Here is a 22,220-nt window from a genome sequence, read left to right as displayed (position 1 = left end):
CTATGCCTATTGAAATGATCTTGCAGATAGGCCATTTATAATGTTTTGCAGTCTTAACATCTGGCACATATTAAAGGCACAATTGCTAGAAAATAGCCTAACATTCGTTTTTTGAAGTTTAATAAGGGCAAATTATATTTTCTCTTGTGACATATTCAAATTAATTTATTAGTCACATTAGCTCGCAATAATTGTTAATTTGATGGAAAACCGAATTTTGCTTAGGTCGTTAGAAGTTAAATCGAGATTCCTTCTTAATTCGCTCAATAACGTTATGGGGAAATTGTTTATTGGTTAAATGTGGCAACTCCTCTCTTGCTGCGAAAAAAAAATGTGGGCAAGTTTTCAGGCCTTGTGTGTGGGTTTTAAGTAGTCATTGGACTGTAAATTTAGTAACACCTGGCAACCCTGGGCGGACATGCGCTCTAGACTTATCAGGTCAAGCAGACCGGTTGTAGTTTTTATGGCCGATATAACGAGCTGGTGGCGAAAACTTTGATTAAACAATTCAGGGACGGAAACAAATAAATCAGATTACATAATTATATGTAAGGATAGTAAATTGATATACAATTACAAAATCATCTGTAATTGTCAATAGTAAAACAACGCTTAAAACGATGTTGAAAACAGAAAATGAATGTGAATTCGTCTGGACACGGTAGACTCCTCCTCACCGGTCTATTTATTTACACATTTTGGCATAGTGTCATTACACAACAATGGAACAACTGAAGAGAGATGTGCAATTTAATCCATTAACAACAGCCAATTTTTTTTCACGGGTGTTTTTCTGGTAAGTACACAACGCTGTTTACAGTTAACACTGTAGCTCGATATTTTGAAAGTAGCCAGTTAGTAAGGGATAATCAACAAGGGGCTGGCTATGCGTTCTATGGAACTATTAATTATTTTCCAGAGAACACAGAGCCCCGAGTTGAATGCTCTGCACCATTGGTTACTGCTTACTCAGGCAAAAAGCAAGTTTAGTTTAAAAAACATACAAAAAACGCAATGTATCACAGCGCCTATCTTTCTAAAGATCTACTTTAACTGTATATAAAAATATGTATATATGAATAGTGTGTAAATAGTATTTTTGTTGTCTCTTGGTGTCTTTCCTATATATCACTTTTATTTAATTTTGGTGGGAATTTTTTATTGAACTTAATGTCATATCTTATGTTGTTGGTCTTGTTCTGTACTTTGTAACGTGTCTGTGTGTTTTATGTGAATCCCAGGAATAGTAGCTGCTGCATGTGCACTGAAGTAGCTAGCAAGTTTACAAGAAGCTAGCTACAGTAGTTGCCTTGATAAGCAAGCAAACAAACAGACTCGATAGTTTAGCTAACCAAACCATCAGTCCTAGCTTGCTATTATGAAAATCAATAAAAGTTCACAATAAGTTGCAGAGCATTTGATTTGCCTGCTAAAACCATTGACGACTGCTTGCCGTTTAAGGGATTGTTAAGTAAATGTTGATATTAACTATTTGATTGTAATACAGTATCATTAACCTCTTGAAGCAACCTGGTCTCAGATCATTTTGTATGGTTATGTATGTAAATCCTACAGTATAGACTCCATTTAGTATGATATGTAACATTTCGTATGGATGTATTAATTTGTGGATGTCCATCGTCTATTTCGTATGATATGTTATGAATTGCAATTCGTACAATATGTTAAACATTTTCAAAGTGTACAATATGTTATGAATTTGCAAACGTACAATATGTCAGGAATTTGAAAAATGTATGATATGCTACGAATAGTTAGAACTACACATTTACAATTTTTCCATGCCAAACAATTGTGCACGTTTAGCTCTATCATCAGAGTTATACAGCAAATAACTGCATGATGTTCATGATGAGTAAACATCAATTGATCATGTAATTACAGATAAGTGAGGGTAGCCTCAAGATATATTGGCCACCATTAATTGTATATTTGAGTGACATAAAAGTGAACTATACCTGACAAGTATGAGTGTTTTAGGTGAATTTCCCAATCATTTATGGGCTCTGCCTGTCGAGCAGTAGAAGGGCCCATTTGTGACCTACCAGCTCGATTCGGTCTTATGTAGCAACATTTGAATTTTATTTTTATTTTTATTTCACCTTTATTTAACCAGGTAGGCTAGTTGAGAACAAGTTCTCATTTGCAACTGCGACCTGGCCAAGATGGTGTTTTTTACATTGGATAGAAGTAAAGACTCAGAGCTAGAAAATTGTATATCATACACTACAGAGGATCAATGGAAAAGTAATTCTGCTTTGAAAGTTGATTAACTTGTAACCCCACTTTTGAGAAAATGGTCCTTGAATGTTTTGGTACACCTACTGGAGAGCTCTTTGTCTACACTCATTCAGCATAGTTCACACCCTCATAAGTAAGCCTTAGCCCTTCCCATCTCTTTAAGGATTCACATGAGGCCATGTGCTAAACAGAGGGAGTGCAGAAGTGTACTGAACAACCAAATATTTCAAGACTAAAGGCTGGTTTATACTGCGTCTATCGACATGTCTGTAGACAGTTATCACAGTGGCATCATGAACATTCTATTGTCGTCCGACATCAAACTTGAAATTGTCGTTATGAAAAAGTATAAACACAAAAACTACAGGCTGCATGACACCAATAAACCCATCTGTTTTAACAATGAATTTAGTATGTGTCAATGTAGCAAACCAGGCAACTAAATACAACTTTCTAAACAATGTTTTGGTTCGTTTCTAGCTTCAAATAATGACCATATCATATAGCTGACCATCTTAACTTTAGCTAATTTGTATGAATTATTACAAGAAAATAAACTTACAACAAGATCATTATTTACAAGGTAATAGCAAGCTAATTGCAGAAAATAGCTTACGATTGTGAGTGTGATGAAATAAAAACAGGGGATTCTACCAGATACTTTTTTTTACTTGGACACTGTCTCATTGGCCTAACCTTATATCCTAATTTGACTGGTGCAGGTCATGTTGTTCTTCACATTACCGTCTCTGGTAAACACACACTATATCAAAGTTTATTTGTCACATGCACAGGACACAGAAAGTGTAAACGGTACAGTGAAATGGTTACTTGCATAGTGCAGTCTTTTGTTCAGACATGTAGCTAGCTAGCTAAACAATGAACCATAATCCCAACTCATAATGTTACTACCCTGCATGAATCTGCAGGTAGCTAACCAACTAGGTTCAATGTTAACTAGCTAGCTAACATTAGGCTATAACTAGCAATGCAAATGGCTCCGAGATATGAATAATATTACGACACAGATCATACATGTAACATTAGCTATCAAGCCAGCCAGCTAATGTTAGCTAGTTGGCTAAGAGGAGGCTTTAACTTGCATTGAAAACGACTTTCTGAACAATTTGAAACTGGTCATATCTGAAAATGTAGCTAGCTAGACTCTTAACCTGTCACGGATGCCATGGTTGTCCTTAGTTTGAAGATGTGCTCTCGAGAAAGGTGTTTTATACAACAGCCTGTGTGTCCTCTTTTTGACTCCCTCCACATATTTGCAATCAAAAGCCAGAATTTTCTCAATCTCCTTAGCTATCATACTCTGCTTCCACCGGGCATTCCACTGATTTCCAAACTCAGCCCTCCAGAAAGTGGAGAGCAGCACTTTTGCAGTTCTTCGTGATATCTTTAAAAAAAAAGCCACATTAGAAATAATGACCTACACATAGTACAAGTTAGAGACAGAAGCGTGCTACATGGCAGTCCAATCCGAACTCATCTCTCGACATGTCCAGGCCATCCATTATCTCAGCCAGAAATGGCTAGAAGGTAGGTTCCTGTCTTTTTCCGGGGCTAAACCAACTATGCTCGTAATTTAACATTTTATTTGTATTTACAGATGGCATACACGTTTGTTATTAAAGCAGATTCAAAAGGCACTCGCACATCTGAGCAATCTTATTTGCAGGTGCATGGAAACAATTGAACAAGATGAAGGAAAAGGAAAACCGCACACTGCTCTTGATAGTATCACGTGAGGCCGATACGTAAGCTTATTAAATATCGGTGATACTATCAAGAGCAGTGTGCGGTTTCCTTTTTCCTTCATCTTATTAAGGCAGATGAAAAGTTCACATGTTCCAGAAGGTCAAAAATGCATTTTGATCAAATATATATGTTTACGTTCAAATGCCTCTCCTGTGAAGTAGTGACGCGCGACATATGCCTAGTTTCCTGAAATGAGTCGATGTACACTTAGCTGATAATGTTTACTTTGCAAGCTACCGTTAGAAACTTTGTACAGTTGCCTGAACATAGTGGTATGTAAACCCAACGTAGGCATACCTAGCGAAGTATTCAGACCCCTTGACTTTTTCCACATTATGTTACAATACAGCCTTATTATAAAATGGATTGAATACAAATATTTCCTCATCAATCTACACACAATACCCCATAATGACAAAGCGAAAACAGGTCTTTTGAAATGTTTGCAAATTTCTTAAAGAAAAAACAGAAATACCCTATCATAGCAAAGGGTATTCAGACCCTTTGCTATGATACTTAAAATTAAGCTCAGGTGCATCCTGTTTCCATTGATCATCCTTGAGATGTTTCTACAACTTGATTGGAGTCTACATGTGGTAAATTAATTTGATTGAACATGATTTGGAAAGGCACACGCCTGTCTATATAAGGTCCCACAGTTGACAGTCCATGTCAGAGCAAAAACCAAGCCATGAGGTCGAAGGAATTCTCTGTAGAGCACAGAGACTGGATTGTGTCGAGGAACAGATCTGCGAAAGGGTACCAAAAATGTCTGCAGCAATTGAAGGTCCCCAAGAACACAGTGGCCTCCATCATTCTTAAATGAAAGAAGTTTGGAACCCCCATGACTCTTCCTAGAGCTGGCCACCCGGTCAAACTGAGCAATCGGAGGAGAAGGGCTTTGGTCAGGGAGGTGACCAAGAACATGATGCTCACTCTGACAGAGCTCTAGAGTTCCTCTGTGGAGATGGGAGAACCTTCCAGAAGGACAACCATCTCTGCAGCACTCCACCAATTAGGCCTTTATGGTAGAGTGGCCAGACAGAAGCCGCTCCTCAGTAAAAGGCATATGACAGCCCGCTTGGAGTTTGCCAAAAGGCAACTAAAAACTCTCAGACCATGAGAAACAAGATTCTCTGGTCTGATGAAACCAAGATTGAACTCTTTTCCCTGAATGCCAAGCGTCACGTCTGGAGGAAACCAGGCACCATACCTACGGTGAAGCATGGTGGTGGCAGCATCATGCTGTGGGGATGTTTTTCAGCGACAGAGACTGGGAGACTAGTCAGGCTCGAGGCAAAGATGAACAGAGCAAAGTACAGAGAGATCCTTGATGCAAACCTGCTCCAGAGCGCACAGGACCTCAGACTGGGGTGAAGGTTCACCTTCCAACAGGACAACGACCCTAAGAATGGGAGAAATTCCCCAAATACAGGTGTGCCAAGCTTGTAGTGTCATACCCAAGAAGATTTGAGGCTGTAATTACTGCTAAAGGTGCTTCAACAGAGTACTGAGTAAAGGGTCTGAATACTTATGTGCTATCAGTTTTTGAAAAACTTTTTCAATGTACAATTTCTATTTTATTTTTTAAAACACGTTTTTTTGCTTTGTTATTATGGGGTATTGTGTGTTGATTGATGAGCGGGGGGGAAATGATTTAATCAATTTTAAAATAAGGCTGTAACCTACCAAAATGTGGAAAAAGTCAAGGGGTCTTGAATACTTTCCGAAGGCACTGTGTGTGTGATATATACCACCGTTCAAAAGTTTGGGGTCAGTTAGAAATGTCCTTGTTTTTGAAAGAAAAGCTACATTTTTGTCCAGTAAAATAACATAAAATTGATCAGAAATACAGTGTAGACATTGTTAATGTTGTAAATTACTGTTGTAGCTGGAAACTGCAGTTCTTTTAATGGAATATCTACATAGGTGTACAGAGGCCCATTATCAGCAACCATCACTCCTGTGTTCCAATGGCACATTGTGTTAGCTAATCCAAGTTTATCATTTTAAAAGGCTAATTGATCATTTGAAAAGCCTTTTGCAATTGTTAGCACAACTGAAAGCTGAAAAGGAAATCCTGGCTGGCCAAACCCTTCTCTAACTCGGACGACTCTGGGCCAATTGTGCGCCGCCTCATGGGTCTCCCGGCCAGCCTGGGATCGTACCCAGCGCTGTAGTGACACCTCAAGCACTGCGATACAGTGCCTTAGACCACTGCGGCACGCAGGTGGCCCTCAGTCAACAACATTTTTTGTTTCATTTCTTCCCACACTTTTCTGTGGGAGGAAATACAGTACTCAAGAACATCACTTTGGATAGGTTAAACATTTTGTTGACAGTGATTCTTGACTTGAAGTTGGTAATTCGGTTTGATCATTTATTTACTTCTTCTTTCACTTCCAACTCTTTTTCTCCCAATTTCTCTCTGCAAACTCTTTATTGCACAGAATCAATCCCAATATTTTGATTTGTTTCTTTACCTCTATATCCAAAGTAGTTTTCTTTTCAGGTTTTCCTGTCTATACTGCCTCTGATTTGGCCTGATTTAGCTTTGCAGCAGATACTTTCTCATAATGCCAAAAGTACTCTGACAATGTCAAAATCCTTTTTGTGTGTGAACAAGAACAGTCACGTCGTCGGCGTATCCTAGACTCAACACTTTATCTTGATCTAATAATACACCCTTTGGACTTATAGCCATACTGTATAGGGCTGAGCAAGGGCAACCTTGTTTAACTCCGCACTTTATGATCATATCCTCTGTCAGGTGGCCATTTACTGTTCACTTGGCATACAGACTTGGCATACAGACATTTCACCATGTTTATCAACCTTGTTGGGAACCCATAGGCTGCCATAGCGTTCCATAAGTATTTTCGCGAGAGGAAGTCAAAAGCCTTGATCAAGAGCCACTATGTCAAAACCGTGTTCACCTTCATTTGTTTTGCTCAGGATCTCCCGTAGGGTACATGAATTGTCCTACATAAGTCTACCCTTTACAGAGCGGGTTTGTTCTTTATCAGTAAAAGTGTCCAAGCATTGTGATATTTCATTATTTATTTTTTTATGTCTAAAAACCTGTTTTTGCTTTGTCATTATGGGGTATTGTGGTCCTTTAATACATTTTAGAATAAGGCTGTAGCGTAACAAAATGTGGAAAAAGTCAAGGGGTCTGAATACTTTCCGAATGCACTGTTTCAACAATAGTTTTTCGGTGGAATTTTCCATGTGTCAGTCTCTTTAAAAAACCACTATCTGGATATTCTCTGCTGTCACATGTTCATTTCAATTATCATCATAACCCAACATATGGTTGTATTGCTCTTGTTTATATTTTTGTTGTCTTTTGAGTTTTGTAAACAATCAATGTAAAGCTTCAAAATATCTCATGGACTGTCACTCCATGCATAGACCCACATCTATTATATTTGAGAGAGCGGTTCCATTTCTCCAGCCTCGTCCTTCAGTTTAAGTGGTGCGGCTGGCCACAGACCCCAGATTATCCATTCAATGCTGCCTGATTATCCATTCAGTGTTTTCCGGGGTTAGGAAACACCACAAAATCAGTAGAGCAAAGCAAGCAAACTGATCACAGGTCAGTCAAAAAGTTAACCTTCTATCCCATGTGTCATAAAGCACTACTAGAGTTCAGAGAGAATGTTGCACAGTGTTGATGCACAGTATGATGAACTGGTTGTTTTGAGCAAGATGAAGATTTGTGATTTGACACATCCACATCTGAATGTGCCATTCCACACTGCTCGTTGCTTCAGTCTAGAAGGAGGCAACCAGTTGCAATGCTCTTTCAAGCTGAAAAACAAGGTAACAGTAGCTAGGTTTCCATCCAATTAGTGACAGATTTCCATGGGAATATTCAAAAATCTTTATAAAACACTTTGCGCATTTTAGACCTGAGATGTTTCCATCAAACTGACTTTTTGCGGATAAAAGGCTGTGTGAGGACATAGTGCACATAACAATAACTTTTGCCTTTCAATTTCCATGTACTGAATGAAAAATACAAGTTAATTGGGTTTCCATCACATTTATCAACACTACTGATGGTTTTGTCACAACTGTTGTTATATGACAAATGTGTCCACTCTGGTCTTGGCACATGTGCTTTAACCAACAGCTCGCTGATGCAGTGTGGGTAGTCTACCTACATTATGAGATTATTATGAATAACCAATATTATTTGTATTTGTCAAACGGCAGCCAAGCATCGATCATCATGTCACCAGAATAAGACCCTCGATATTTATTGGAAAGGAGAATCACCTTACACATTCACCACCCTGTGAAGTTCATCATAATTGATTTAATCTGTAGTTTAATAAACTGCATGCTTTCCCACGTCGTAGTGGGAGGACCACACAACATATCATCTCGTGACTCCAAATTTACTACGATATGATGGTTATTATATCAATATTTTCCCATAAATACATTTTACCAACAAATGGATCCCACCATGTCGAACTAAACGTGTTCTGTCGACATTTATACAATTGTATAAATTGCATTTAGATGTAAAAACATTGTTCTTGCATGCATATTGATCACGCTACAGTTGCCACCTGTAATAGGATATTCTTTGTTCCATACTATTTCCTATATCAGTGACACTGCTGAGGGAGAGTGGCTGAGGTCACGTAAAGTTAGCTGACACAACTAAAGCAAATGAGCTATTGGTTAACACATTCATAAATAAGTAGCTTTATCTTTTTAAGGTACATCTAATTTGTTACTCTTCAACCAAGTTGTCGTAGGGCAGTGCAAACAAACCAGGCCCTCCTACTACATGTATATCCTAATCAAATAAAAAACATAAAGCAGAACATTGAGTACAGTGCATTTTGACGTTGGGGTTCTTGGATTAAATGTTGCTCATACACATCCACTTCCTGTTTTGTGTTTTCTCTTTCCTCAATGTGCATTGGTTAATTATTGCATTAGTTAATTGGTTATTGCATTGGTTAATTAATGCATTGGTTAATTGGCTATTGCATTGGTTAATTGATACATTGGTTAATTAACCTGCTCTGTCTCTCTCTCCCCTCCTTTTTCTTCTCTATCAGTTGGGTAACCCCTTTATTCAGTATTGGAAATAAGCGGAGGCTAGAGGAAGATGACATGTACCAAGTACTTCCCGATGATGCTTCTCAGGGCCTGGGAGAGGAACTACAGAGGTATGACATACTGTGGCCCAGCTCTATTTTTCCCTGGGCCTATCCCCTAACCTAGCCCTATCCCCTAGCCTAGCCCTATCCCCTAGCCTTATTCCCCAGCCCCATCCCCTTATCTTCTAGCCTAGTCCTATCCCCTAGCCTAGCCCTAGTCCTATCCCCTAGCCCTATCCCCATCTCCAAGACCTATCCCCTAGCCTTATCCCCTAGCCTAGCCCTATCACCTAGCCTAGCCCTATCCCCATCTCCCAGACCTATCCCCTAGCCTTATCCCCTAGCCTAGCCCTATCCCCTAGCCTAGCCCTTTCCCTCTTCATTGTTTACATCCCTTATTGTATTGTTGGTCTTTTTTTGTTTTGTTTCCTGAGCGTTGATTGATGACTTTCCCTGGCTCCATTTGGAGTTTTATGCTATACCACTGAATTTAGCACCATTGTGTATTTAGGCTCCAAATAGCCCCAGGTAGAGATTACAAAAATATCAATGGCCTGTGTTCTGTTTTCTGATCATAATCTAACAATGTGCTAATCTTTACAGACATTGGGATAAGGAGGTTCAAATGGCTGCCAAGGAACTGCGGATGCCCAAACTCACCAAAGCCATCGTGAAGTGCTATGGGAAACCCTACGCAGTGCTGGGGATCTTTAGTTTCACTGTAGTATGTAGAAATATACGTTTGCCTGTTTTTTAAAAGAACATTTGATCTATGTACCTACGGTACATGGTGAGTGGGTTATCTATCCATATATGTCAGCTTTTACAGTGTAATTAAGTGGATTTGAGTTCAGGTTGAAATCGCTCTACCTCTCTCTTGTTCCCCCAATAGGAGGTGGTTAAGGTGATCCAGCCAGTGTTCTTGGGAAAGCTGATCCAATACTTTGAGAAGTACGATCCTGATAATATGGACGCACTCTATGAGGCCTTTGGCTACGCTGCTGGTGTCTCTCTGTCCACCGTTGCACTGACCGTCCTCCAAAGTCTCTACTTCTACCACGTCCTGAGGACCGGCATGAAGATACGAGTGGCCATGTGTCACATGATCTACAAGAAGGTCATTCTACGCTGCATACTTGCATACAGCATTATACAAATTAAAATCTTTAAGAACAATTTACTAGTAAATTGAATTCCCCCATAGGCCCTGTGTCTCAGCAGTGCAGCAATGGGAAGAACAACCACGGGCCAAATAGTGAACCTGCTATCCAACGATGTCAACAGGTTTGATGAGGTAAATGCAGGAAGTGCATGAAGACATGCGGTTACTTTGGATGAAATGGTTGAGCACATCATCTCCCTCAGTTCATTCCATAGGTTTCTGAAGAGTATGGCTGTAGCTTATATGACAATTGACACTTCATCAAATGTACAGGAATGGAATGCACCAATATTTGAGCTGTCTTGTCATCCTGTCCGTACATAAGTTAAAAGTACATAAGTTAAATCCAGACGGAGAGAACAAAGTCATGGATGAATGGAAAATGCAGATGGTTGCTTAGCACAAATGTTTACAATAGTTCGATGCTAAACTCAAACCAGACTGAAAGAATATAAATGTATATAACATGGGGAGCCCATGCAGCTTCTTCGGTGGTATAAAGATTATGACAAGCGTGGCCTGTTGTATTAGGTCATGAATCCAGCTCGAAGGATCATATCATCTATGTTGTGCTAAATGCAACTACTTAGAAACATTATGTAACAGCTAAATTAACCAAGGATTACTGGTCTTTGTAGGTGACCACCAATCTGCACTACCTCTGGATAGCACCTCTGCAGGCTGTGGTGGTTATCATACTCCTGTGGTATGAGATTGGCCCGTCGTGCCTGGCAGGCGTGGCTGTCCTTTTGTTCCTTATGCCACTACAGACCATGTTTGGAAAGCTCTTTGGCTCCCTCAGGTGAATTACATACGTTACATGACATGACTTGAATTTACAGTCAGAGTGGGGTCTTAGTAGAAGTTGACTGTTCTTATCTGTAGGGGCCAACATGTTTCAGTGAGTGGTTCCTATGCTTCAATGATTATGTCATAGAGCTACCTTAGGTCAACCTATATGTTAATGATGTCCATGTTTTAAACCCCTTTTCAGTTTTGACTGTAATGATTACCTCTTGGAACACTTCAAGCACGTGTGAAGAAAAGTTAGGCGTTATGAAACCTTAAAGCAATGCAGCCTTCTCTGATTCTACGAAAGAGTTATCTTAATTGTAAACATTGCCATCGGTTCATTAAACTCAGGAAACGTCAGAAGTTTTTGTTCACAAGGAGATATGTCTGAATTGACTGAGTGAACTCCTTTCCTTGCAGGAGTAAAACTGCTGTCCTCACAGACAGTAGAATACGCACCATGAATGAAGTGGTGTCTGGAATCAGGATCATCAAAATGTATGCCTGGGAGAAGCCCTTCTCAGCACTCGTCAATGAAGTCCGAAGGTAAAAACTACAGTAGTAACATAAATGGTATATGTTTATTTCTATTAGCTAGATACACAAATGGTATGATAAACCAAGGTCCCCCAGCTAGATGGGATTGATCCCTTTAACATTCGCATTCCTTGTACAGTCCATTTTGTCTTGATGGTGGTGCCGTGGAGCCATGGTGCTTGAACCCCGCCATGGCTGTTTGCAGCTATATTTTTACATGAATTTCCCCTATGGGAGAATAAATATGTATTGATTTAAATTGAAAATAACTTTTTGCATGTTTGCACCTGTTGTTTTCAAGAGGGAATATCGAAGACCAGAAAGTAAATGGGTCGTTCCACCAAATGAATACCTTCTGGGTAGTGTAACTTATTTCACCTAATTTTAACATTCTGTCATAAAGAGCACATGTTCAACTTAAAGGAGAAATCCACCCAAAACCCCTCGTTCCTTTAATTTACATTGTTAAATAACACTAATATGTGAGAACAATATTGTTTGTAAACTAATGTTAAAGTACTGTTGGTAGCAACATGGAAAATCATTGTGTAAATCTGTTCCAGCTCAAGTCAACTACAAAATCCACAATGCAATGCTCTCTCTATGGGCTGGCTAGCTAGCTAGCTAGATAGCACATGTAGCTACACACAGTAATATCAAAGACAATATCAGCATGTAAAGTAGCTAGTTAGCTCTAAAATCACCTAAACAAACTGCACTATCAATTTAGAAGTCTACAATATCACCATGTTCAACCTGTAGATTGATGTACCTCACAGAGTGGTCTTAACATTCGCAACGGCAGATACATTTGAGGAGATGGAAAATGTTGCCCATGCTACATCAAGGAGCGCTTATGGAGCCAGATACCTGCCAATAGGTTGAACATACGTATCATTAGGATTGTAAGAAAATCCATAGGTAAATTGTTAGGATCGTAACACGGAACCCAAACCGGCTGCGCCCCTGCTGGAATCTCATCTACTGAAATGTGTCTTCTGCATTTACCCCTTTGAATCAGAGGGGTGCGGGGGGCTGTCTTAATCGACATCCACGTCTTCAGCGCCCAGGGAACAGTGGGTTAACTGCCTTGCTCAGGGGCAGAATGACAGATGTTTACCTTGTCAGCTCAGGGATTCGATCCAGCAACCTTCCGGTTACTGGCCCAATGCACTAACCACTAGGCTACCTGCAATCGAGTACAGGCTTAACATGACAACAGAGACAGAATATAATAAGGAATTTTATTGAATAGTTTGAGGCCGGTAATTATGCTGTATTGGACAGTATCATATGGAATGTTTCTGGATGAAATGAGACATCTGCGTGTATGTCTACCCAGCCACACATTCCATAAGCGATATGCATGATTAACATGAAACGGATTTCTGCATAAATTAGTCACAAAATTTGATCTGATCTTTATCTTAGTCACAACAATAGACAAACACAGTGTGCTTAAACTAATAACACACAAATTATTGTATTTTTCTTGTCTATATTGAATACATAATGTAAACATACACAGTGTAGGTTGGAAAAAGTATGTGAACCCCTAGGCTAATGACTTTTCCAAAAGCTAATTGGAGTCAGGAGTCCAGGAGAACTGATTGCTGGGGCTGATATCAAGCAAACGGAAGACATTTTGTTTATGATGAGATGAAATAAAAATGCCAAGAGTTAAAGGCAGCAGTAGGTCTACTGAGCTCATAAAGCATGGATGACATATTTGAGTCGCTGATGAATCAATTGATCAAATGACTACTGTTGCAAAGCTTCACTTGAGCAAGGTTACTTAAAATCAAATATGAATGACTAGCTTACAGACCACGATTGCTGCGATGGATTGTCGATGAGGCCATTCAACAAGTTCTCTTGAGTTCAGCTTAGTAAAGCCCACTCCTATGCAGCCAAGTAGCTCTGAACAGTACTCAGTCTGTGTAGATCAGTGGACGGGAATTCTCATACCCGGCGGGGTACGACCATGGATGACACGCCAGTGTTATATAGTGTTCCATTCGTTGAGCCACTAGCAACAGCATAGATGCACCATTTTCCCTGTAGAGGATAGCTAAATTGCATGTTGTTTAGCAAATGGTGTTGATATTGCCTGCCTTGACAGCAGAGGGGGCACTTGATAATTGTAATGGCAATTACTCCTGCACCTTAGTTCGGAGTTCACTCCTATCCAAATCATATAGCTGTGAACAGCACGACAGCAATCAGCCTGTGTAGACCAGTGTACGGGAGTGCTCACGGCCGGCCGGGCACGACCATGAAAGACGTGCCGACGTTATGGCGTTCCATACATTCTAATAGACTTAATAGAGAGGAGAGAGCAATAGCGAGGGAAGAGGAAACAGCACAACATGTGGAAAGAGTAGGCCCGTGGTCTACACACCTGAAACCATACGTAATGCCTACACTGCGCTAGATCAACATGACATGATCAAATTGGCATAGCCCTATGATGAGTGAACAAGATTGCCACCAGTAAGCATGTCATTGAATGTCTATCCTGTACATATGACAATAACATTTGATTGTATTGGTTTGTGCAGGCATGATATCCGCTACAAAGAAGACTACGCTATAATGACTATGCATTGCGTGCAGAACTTAAGAATGAAGTGACAATGAGTAACGATGAATATCGTCAGATAATAGGCTAAGCATGGATTATACTTGCGAGCCACTACCAGCAGCATATAGCCAATGCGACCTTGTCCATGCGGAGGATATATCTCTGTGTACTTCCTGAAAAATAAAGTTTGACACAAGACAACATATTAGGCACGTTCATATTGCACCTTAGCCCTGGGCTAAGGGAGATTTTAGTAAACGTGCATTTACAATGATCCATCCAGATCTGATAGCCAGTCATAGCTGTGGGAACTAGGGGTGCTGAGGGTGCTGCAGCACCCCATGATAAATCACAATGAAAACATAGTTTTATATAAAAAATAAATCCACCAAATTAGTGCACTAGGCCTCTATTACTCCTGTACGAGCAGATAAAAATACTCGTCAGTAGAGTCGGGAGAAAAATACCTAAATATATATATATATATATTAGATGGCTAAACGTGGCAGCATGATGGGGGAATCAAAATGCCGCCAGGGACATGTGAGAAACAAAAGTAGGCTACAGTGATACTTCAGTGACAAGTGTCGGCTGGGCAAGTAGCCTGTAGCTATCCCTGCAAATTGAAATACAGTGGACAATGATGATCCGTCCGAGTATTCGGGGTCCTCCCCTTGCATCGATTTCCACAAATAATTCCACTTGTTGAATAGCCTACAGTTACCGGCTCAGAAACCAGGAATTAAAAAATATGCCATGGATAGTGAAATTATTTGATTGAAATGAGCAACAATTCCCACACAGAAATACCCTCTGAAGCGCAGGCTGAAGCCTGAGGTAGCCTACACGATTGCCATGAAGGCAAAGCATGACGGTGTAAATTACAGAGACAATGTGGATGAGTTGTCGAAGACTGTTGATGCAAATCTAATACAACACGTTACTGAGTACCACTCTCTGTATTTTCAAGCATAGTGGTGGCTGCATCATGTTATGGTTATGCTTCTAATCATTAAGGACTGGGAAGTTTTTCAGGATAAAAAAGAAATGGAATGGAGCTAAGCACAAGCAAAATCCTAGAGGAAAACCTTGTTCAGTCTGCTTTCCACCAGACACTGGGAGATGAATTACCCTTCAGCAAGACAGTAACCTAAAACACCAAAGGCCAAATCTACACTGGAGTTGCTTACCAAGAAGACAGTGACCGAGCTACCGTTTGGAATTAAATCTACCTAAAAATGGTTGTCTTGCAGTGATCAACAACAAATTTGAAAGAACATGAAAAAATGTTGTAAGAATAATGGGAAAAGTTGCAAAATCCAGGTGTGGAATGCTCTTAGAGACTTACTCAGAAAGACAGACTCACAGCTGTAATCGCTGCCAACGTTGGTTCTTCAAAGTATTAACTTATGTAAATTATATATTTCTGTATTTGATTTTCAATAAATTAGCAAAAAATTCTAAAACATGTTTTCACTTTGTCAAAATGTAATCCATTTTGTATTCAGGCTGTAATGCAACAAAATGTGGAGTCAAGTCAAGTGGTATGAATACTTTCTGAAGGCACATATGCGTGTCTGCATGTGCGGTTTATAGTATTTGGCTGAGGGCCAGGCACCCCTAGCAGGGCCTCACAGAGGGAGCAAAACCACATTGACTTCACCAGCTGCCAGCAAACAGCTTTCAGTTACATCACAGGTCTGGTCCCCTGATCCCTCTCACCATGAACAGCCAACACTATCCAGCCATGAGACCTGGTCGTATCGTAGTCTTCTTTCTGCTTCTCTTTGGCCTTTAACATGAGGAGAAGTTGCATGTTTTTGTCTCTGAATGTTATTGAATGTTACATTCTATGGTAGCTTTTAGTGGAATGTCTGGGGCATTTGTGGAATTCCCATTCCCAAAACATTCTACCTCCCATATTCCTGGCTGCAGCAAAGTGCACAAAAGCTGTAATAGTCATTCTGCAGTTCTTCTTCCATTTTTCTTTATCTGTGAAAAACCTTTGTTAAAATCTATTGATGCATCCATACACCACATCAGTGACTTGTTTCATCAATAAGTGCATAGATGACGTCGTCCCACAGTGACCGTACGTACATACCCCAACCAGAAGCCATGGATTACAGGCAACATCCGTACTGAGCTAAAGGCTAGAGCTGCCGCTTTCAAGGACCGGGACTCTAACCCAGAAGCTTATAAGAAATCCCGCTATGCCCTCAGACAGACCATCAAACAGGCAAAGCGTCAATACAGGACTAAGATTGAATCGTACTACACTGGCTTCGATGCTCGTCGGATGTGGCAGGGCTTACAGACTATAACGGACTACAAAGGGAAGCACAGCCGCGAGCTGCCCAGTGACACGAGCCTACCAGATGAGCTAAATCACTTCTATGCTCGCTTCGAGGCACACAACACTGAAGCATGCATGAGAGCATCAGCTGTTACGGACAACTGTGTGATCACGCTCTCCGTAGCTGATGTGAGTAAGACCTTTAAAAAGGTCAACATTCACAAGGCCGCAGGGCCAGACGGATTACCAGGATGTGTACTCCGAGCATGCACTGACCAACTGGCAGGTGTCTTCACTGACATTTTCAACCTGTCCCTGACAGTCTGTAATACCTACATGTTTCAAGCAGACAACCATAGTCCCTGTGCCCAAGAACACAAAGGCTACCTGCCTAAATGACTATTGCCCCACTCACATCAACACTATTATCCCAGAAACCCTAGACCCACTCCAATTTGCATACCTCCCCAACATATCCACAGATGATGCAATCTCTATTGCACACCTACGTGAGAAAGATATTCATTGACTACAGCTCTGCGTTCAACACCATAGTGCCCTCAAAGATCATCACTAAACTAAGGACCCTGGGACTAAATACCTCCCTCTGCAACTGGACTTTCTGGCGGCCGCCTCCAGGTGGCAAGGGTAGGTAACAACACATCTGCCACGCTGATCCTCAACAAAGGGGCTCAGTCCCCTCCTGTACTCCCTGTTCATCCACGACTGCATGACGACTCCAACACCATCATTAAGTTTGCAGACGACACAACAGTGGTAGGCCTGATCACCGACAATGACGAGACAGCCTATAGGGAGGAGGTCAAAGACCTGGTCGGGTGGTGCCAGAATAACAACCTATCCCTCAACGTAACCAAGACTAAGGAGATGATTGTGGACTACAGGAAAAGGTGGACCCAGTACGCCCCCATTCTCATCGACGGGGCTGTAGTGGAGCAGTTTGAGAGCTTCAAGTTCCTTGGTGTCCACATCACCAACAAACTAGAATGGTCCAAACACACCAAGACAGTCGTGAAGAGGGCACGACAAAGCCTATTCCCCCTCAGGAAACTAAGATTTGGCATGGGTCCTGAGATCCTCAAAAGGTTCTACAGCAGCTGCAACATCGAGAGCATCCTGACTGGTTGCATCACTGCCTGGTACTGCAATTGCTCGGCCTCCGACCGCAAGGCACTACAGAGGGTAGTGCGTGCGGCTCAGTACATCACTGGGGCTAAGCTGCTTGCCATCCAGGACCTCTACACCAGGCGATGTCAGAGGAAGGCCCTAAAAATTGTCAAAGACCCCAGCCACCCCAGTCATAGACTGTTCTCTCTACTACCACATGGCAAGCGATATCGGAGTGCTAAGTCTAGGACAAAAATACTTATTTTCCACCATAATTTGCAAATAAATTCATAAAAAATCCTACAATGTGATTTTCTGGATTTTTTTCTTTCTCATTTTGTCTGTCATAGTTGAAGTGTACCTATGATGAAAATTACAGGCCTCTCTCATCTTTTTAAGTGGGAGAACTTGCACAATTGGTGGCTGACTAAATACTTTTTTGCCCCACTGTACCTAAAGGGGTCTTAAAATTCAAAATCAAATAGCTAAATGATCCGTATAGTATGACCATCTTAAAACAATTCCATATGTTAACTTAGTAGAACCTCCCCCAACGACTTAGACTTTTATAGGTTAAAGGAAAGATTTATAAAGACTCCATTGAATTTAACAGATGTGTAACAGAATGTTTTGTTTTATTGCATTATTATTGAAAAACTTCACTTTCATTCTTCCCTCAGGAAAGAAATCTCCAAGATCATGTCGAGCTCCTTCCTGCGAGGCCTAAACATGGCCTCCTTCTTTGCGGCCAGTAAGATCATCGTCTTCATCACCTTCGCCGTCTACGTCCTCCTGGGGAACACCATCTCAGCCAGCCGGGTGTTTGTGGCAGTGTCTCTGTATGGTGCCATCAAGCTCACAGTGACCCTCTTCTTCCCACTGGCCATCGAGAAGGTGTTCGAGACCATCATCAGTATCCGCAGGATCAAGGTACTCTATAGATCATCTGGCACAAAATGGCTGCTGTGCCTCACCTAGGTGCAATGAGTTATTGTAGTTTAGTAAGGTTTGTTTGGCTGAATCATCTCTCTGTTGACCCACAGCATTTCCTTCTGTTGGATGAGATTGTGAGACCCAACATGAGATTCACCCTGGAGGAAAAGAAAGAGATCTCTGTTGAGATCAAGGACTTAATTTGCTACTGGGACAAGGTGAATATTCTGGCAGGGTCAAATGTTTAATGTCCACATGTTTTATAAAAGGTTAATATTACATTTTCTTTGTATTTTACAATCTTCTCCTTCATTTCGATCTTGCCTCATCGCTGCAACCCCCCAACGGGCTCGGGAGGTGAAGATCGAGTTGTGCGTCCTCCGAAACATGACCCGCCTAACCGCACTTCTTAACACCCGCCCACTTAACCAGGAAGCCAGCCACACCAATGTGTTGGAGGAAACACCATTCAACTGACGACCAAGGTCAGCCTGCAGGCACCCGGGCCCGCCACAAGGAGTTGCTAGAGTGCGATGAGCCAAGTAAAGCCCCCCCCCCGGCCTAATCCTCCCCTAACCCGGACCACGCTGGGTTAATTGTGCGCCGCCCTATGGGACTACCGATCACGGCTGGTTGTGATACAGCCCGGGATCAAACCCAGGTCTGTAGTGATGCCTCTAGCACTGCGATGCAGTGACTTAGACCACTGCGCCACTCGGGAGGCCCAAATGTCCACATTTTGATATACAGCGCCTTCAGAAAGTATTCAGACCCCTTGACTTTTTTCACATTTTGTTACGTTACAGCCTTATTCTAAAATAGATTTATTTATTTTTTCTCAGCAATCTACCCACAATACCCCATAATGACAAAGTGATAACAGGTTTTTAGAAATGTTTGCAAATGTATTTTAAAACATCTACAGAAAAACCTTATTTACTTATTTACAAGTATTCAGACCCTTTGCTATGAGACTCGAAATTGAGCTCAGGTCCATCCTTTTTCCATTGATCATCCTTGAGATGTTTCTTCAACTTGATTGGAGTCCACCTGTGGTAAATTCAATTGATTGTACATAATTTGGAAAGGCACACACCTGTCTATATAATGTCCCACAGTTGACAGTGCATGTCAGAGCAAAAACCAAACCATGAGGTTGAAGGAATTGTGCATTGAGCGCCAAGACAAGATTGTGTCGAGGCACAGATCTGGGGAAGGGTACCAAAAAATGTCTGCAGCATTGAAGGTCTCCGAGAATACAGTGGCCTCCATCATTCTTAAATGGAATAAGTTTGGAATAACCAAGACTCTTCGTAGAGCTGACCACCCGGCCAAACTGAGCAATCGGGGGAGAAGGGCCTTGGTCAGGGAGCTGATCAAGAACCTGATGTTCACTCTGACAGAGCTCCAGAGTTCCTCTGTGGAGATGGGAGAACCTTCCAGAAGGACAACCATCTCTGCAGCACTCCACCATCCAGGCCGTTATGGTAGAGTAGCTAGATGGAAGCCATTCCTCAGTAAAAGGCACATGACAGCCCGCTTGGAATTTGCCAAAAAGCACCTAAGACTCTCAGACCATGAGGAACAAGATTCTCTGGTCTGATGAAACCAAGATTGAACACTTTGGCATGAATGCCAAGCGTCACATCTGGAGGAAACCTGGCACCATCCTTACGGTGAAGCATGGTGGTGGCAGCATCATGAAGGGGGGATGTTTTTCAGCGGCAGGGACTGTGAGACTAGTCAAGATCGAGGCAAAGGTGAATAGAGCAAAGTACAGAGAGATCCTTGATGAAAACCTGCTCCAGAGCTCTCAGGACCTCAGACTGGGGAGAAGGTTCACCTTCCAACAGGACAATAACCCTAAGCACACAGCCAAGACAATGTAGGAATGGCTTCGGGACCAGTCTTTGAATGTCTTTGAGTGGTCCAGCCAGAGCCCAAACTTCAACCTGATTGAACATCTCTGGAGAGACCTGAAAATATCTCCCAACACTCCAACAGCAACACTCCCCATCCAACCTGACAAAGCTAGTGAGGATCTGCAGAGAAGAATGTGAGAAACTCCCCAAATACAGGTGTGCCAAGCTTGTAGCCCCAGTGGTGCAGCGGTCTAAGGCACTGCATCTCAGTGCAAGAGGTGTCACTACTGTCCCTGGTTCGAATCCAGGCTGTATCACATCCGGCCGTGATTGGGAGTCCCATAGGGCGGCGCCCATTCGGTGATCCGGGTTTGGCTGGGGAAGGCCGTCATTGTAAATAAGAATTTGTAATATCAGTTTTTTATTTTTAATAAATTAGCAAACATTTCCAAAAAACTGTTTTTGCTTTGTCATTAAAGTGTATTGTGTGTAGATTGATGAGGGGGGAAAAACGATTTAAACAATGTTAGAATAAGGCTGAAAACTGTTATGTTTTAATTCTCAGAGTAAAAACTCTACGGACACTATGAAAGCTCAAACCAAGTTTATTCTTCCGAGGGTCAATACAGCTGCATTAGACAAAGACATTCACACACGCACTGATATTTAACCCGTTCTCCTATGCTGAATCTCCTCCTACACATCTGAACAAACATTGCATCTTTATTGCTAGGCAGGAAACTAAGTGATACAGGCCATAAACTGGCACCCCTCAGGTCTCTATTACAACTAATGACTAATAACATTTAAAGTTCAGAAATCCAATCCTATCAAAACTAACAAAATGTGGGGAAAAGTCAAGGGTTCTGAATACTTTCCGAAGGCACTGTACAAAACAAGAAGACGCCTGTCCTGTGTGGTAACTTCATGAATTGCTATGAAATGTCCCTCCCTTCTATCACCACAGTGTCTGGATGCCCCGTCTCTCCAGAACCTGTCACTCACAGTGAAATCGGAACAACTCGTTGTTGTCATTGGACCTGTGGGGGCTGGAAAGGTCAGAGGTCATGCATAGTTAGGACTGTTACGGTGACCATATTACTGCCACTCCGGCGGTCACGAGTTATGAAGGCAGTCAATGTCCACGTTACCATTTAGTCACAGGAACTAGGCTTCTCCAAGCTCTGATGGTCATTAGTAGCCTACCAAACTTACTAACTGCCTGGTACTCTATTGTCCCTCTAATCACTCTGACATCAATGCAAATGTATCGAAAATGTAATCTAACACTTCATGAGAGCCCATGAGCTCAACATTTCTATAGGCTATGCAATTGCACATGAAAACAGAGTGGTGGCCTCTGTTAAAAAGAGGATCCCATCAGCTTTCTATAGACTAGGCCTACTGTATTTATTTCTCAACTTTCCTAATATTAAGCACATTGCTTCTCTTTACAACAGGAGTATAGCCTACCTGGCTGACCAACAAAATTAACCACGGGAAAGCATCCTCCATTCGCTATTTAAGTGCATAGATTACATTAATTTGTTAATTAACCATTAATGATAATGGTCCATTTTAAATAAAAACAACATTTCACACATACAGTACCAGTCAAAGTTTGGACACACCTACTCATTCCAGGGTTTTTCTTTATTTTACATTGTAGAATAATAGTGTAGACATCAAAACTATGAAATAACACATATGGAATCATGTAGTAACCAAAAAAGTGTTAAACAAATCAACATTTATTTTATATTTGAGATTC

The 22,220-nt window shown here is 41.3% G+C and overlaps 1 protein-coding gene across 1 annotated transcript in view; it reads left to right on the top strand.

The window, feature by feature from the left end:
• The first annotated feature begins 722 nt into the window (after positions 1 to 722).
• LOC120050762 (multidrug resistance-associated protein 4-like) overlaps positions 723 to 22,220 on the top strand; it is a 39,042-nt gene continuing 17,544 nt past the window's right edge. Inside the window, exons 1-10 of the mRNA XM_038997319.1 lie at positions 723 to 796; positions 9,114 to 9,224; positions 9,759 to 9,879; positions 10,048 to 10,272; positions 10,360 to 10,449; positions 10,956 to 11,119; positions 11,530 to 11,655; positions 18,335 to 18,584; positions 18,698 to 18,805; positions 21,417 to 21,506. Coding sequence (XP_038853247.1) covers positions 723 to 796; positions 9,114 to 9,224; positions 9,759 to 9,879; positions 10,048 to 10,272; positions 10,360 to 10,449; positions 10,956 to 11,119; positions 11,530 to 11,655; positions 18,335 to 18,584; positions 18,698 to 18,805; positions 21,417 to 21,506 — 1,359 coding nt within the window. The remainder of the gene's footprint in view (positions 797 to 9,113; positions 9,225 to 9,758; positions 9,880 to 10,047; positions 10,273 to 10,359; positions 10,450 to 10,955; positions 11,120 to 11,529; positions 11,656 to 18,334; positions 18,585 to 18,697; positions 18,806 to 21,416; positions 21,507 to 22,220) is intronic.

Source organism: Salvelinus namaycush, chromosome 7 (genome assembly GCF_016432855.1).
Source record: "Salvelinus namaycush isolate Seneca chromosome 7, SaNama_1.0, whole genome shotgun sequence".
Lineage (NCBI taxonomy): Eukaryota > Metazoa > Chordata > Actinopteri > Salmoniformes > Salmonidae > Salvelinus > Salvelinus namaycush.
The sequence above is the reverse complement of the archived record's forward strand: the minus strand, read 5'-3'. Positions and strand labels throughout refer to the sequence as shown.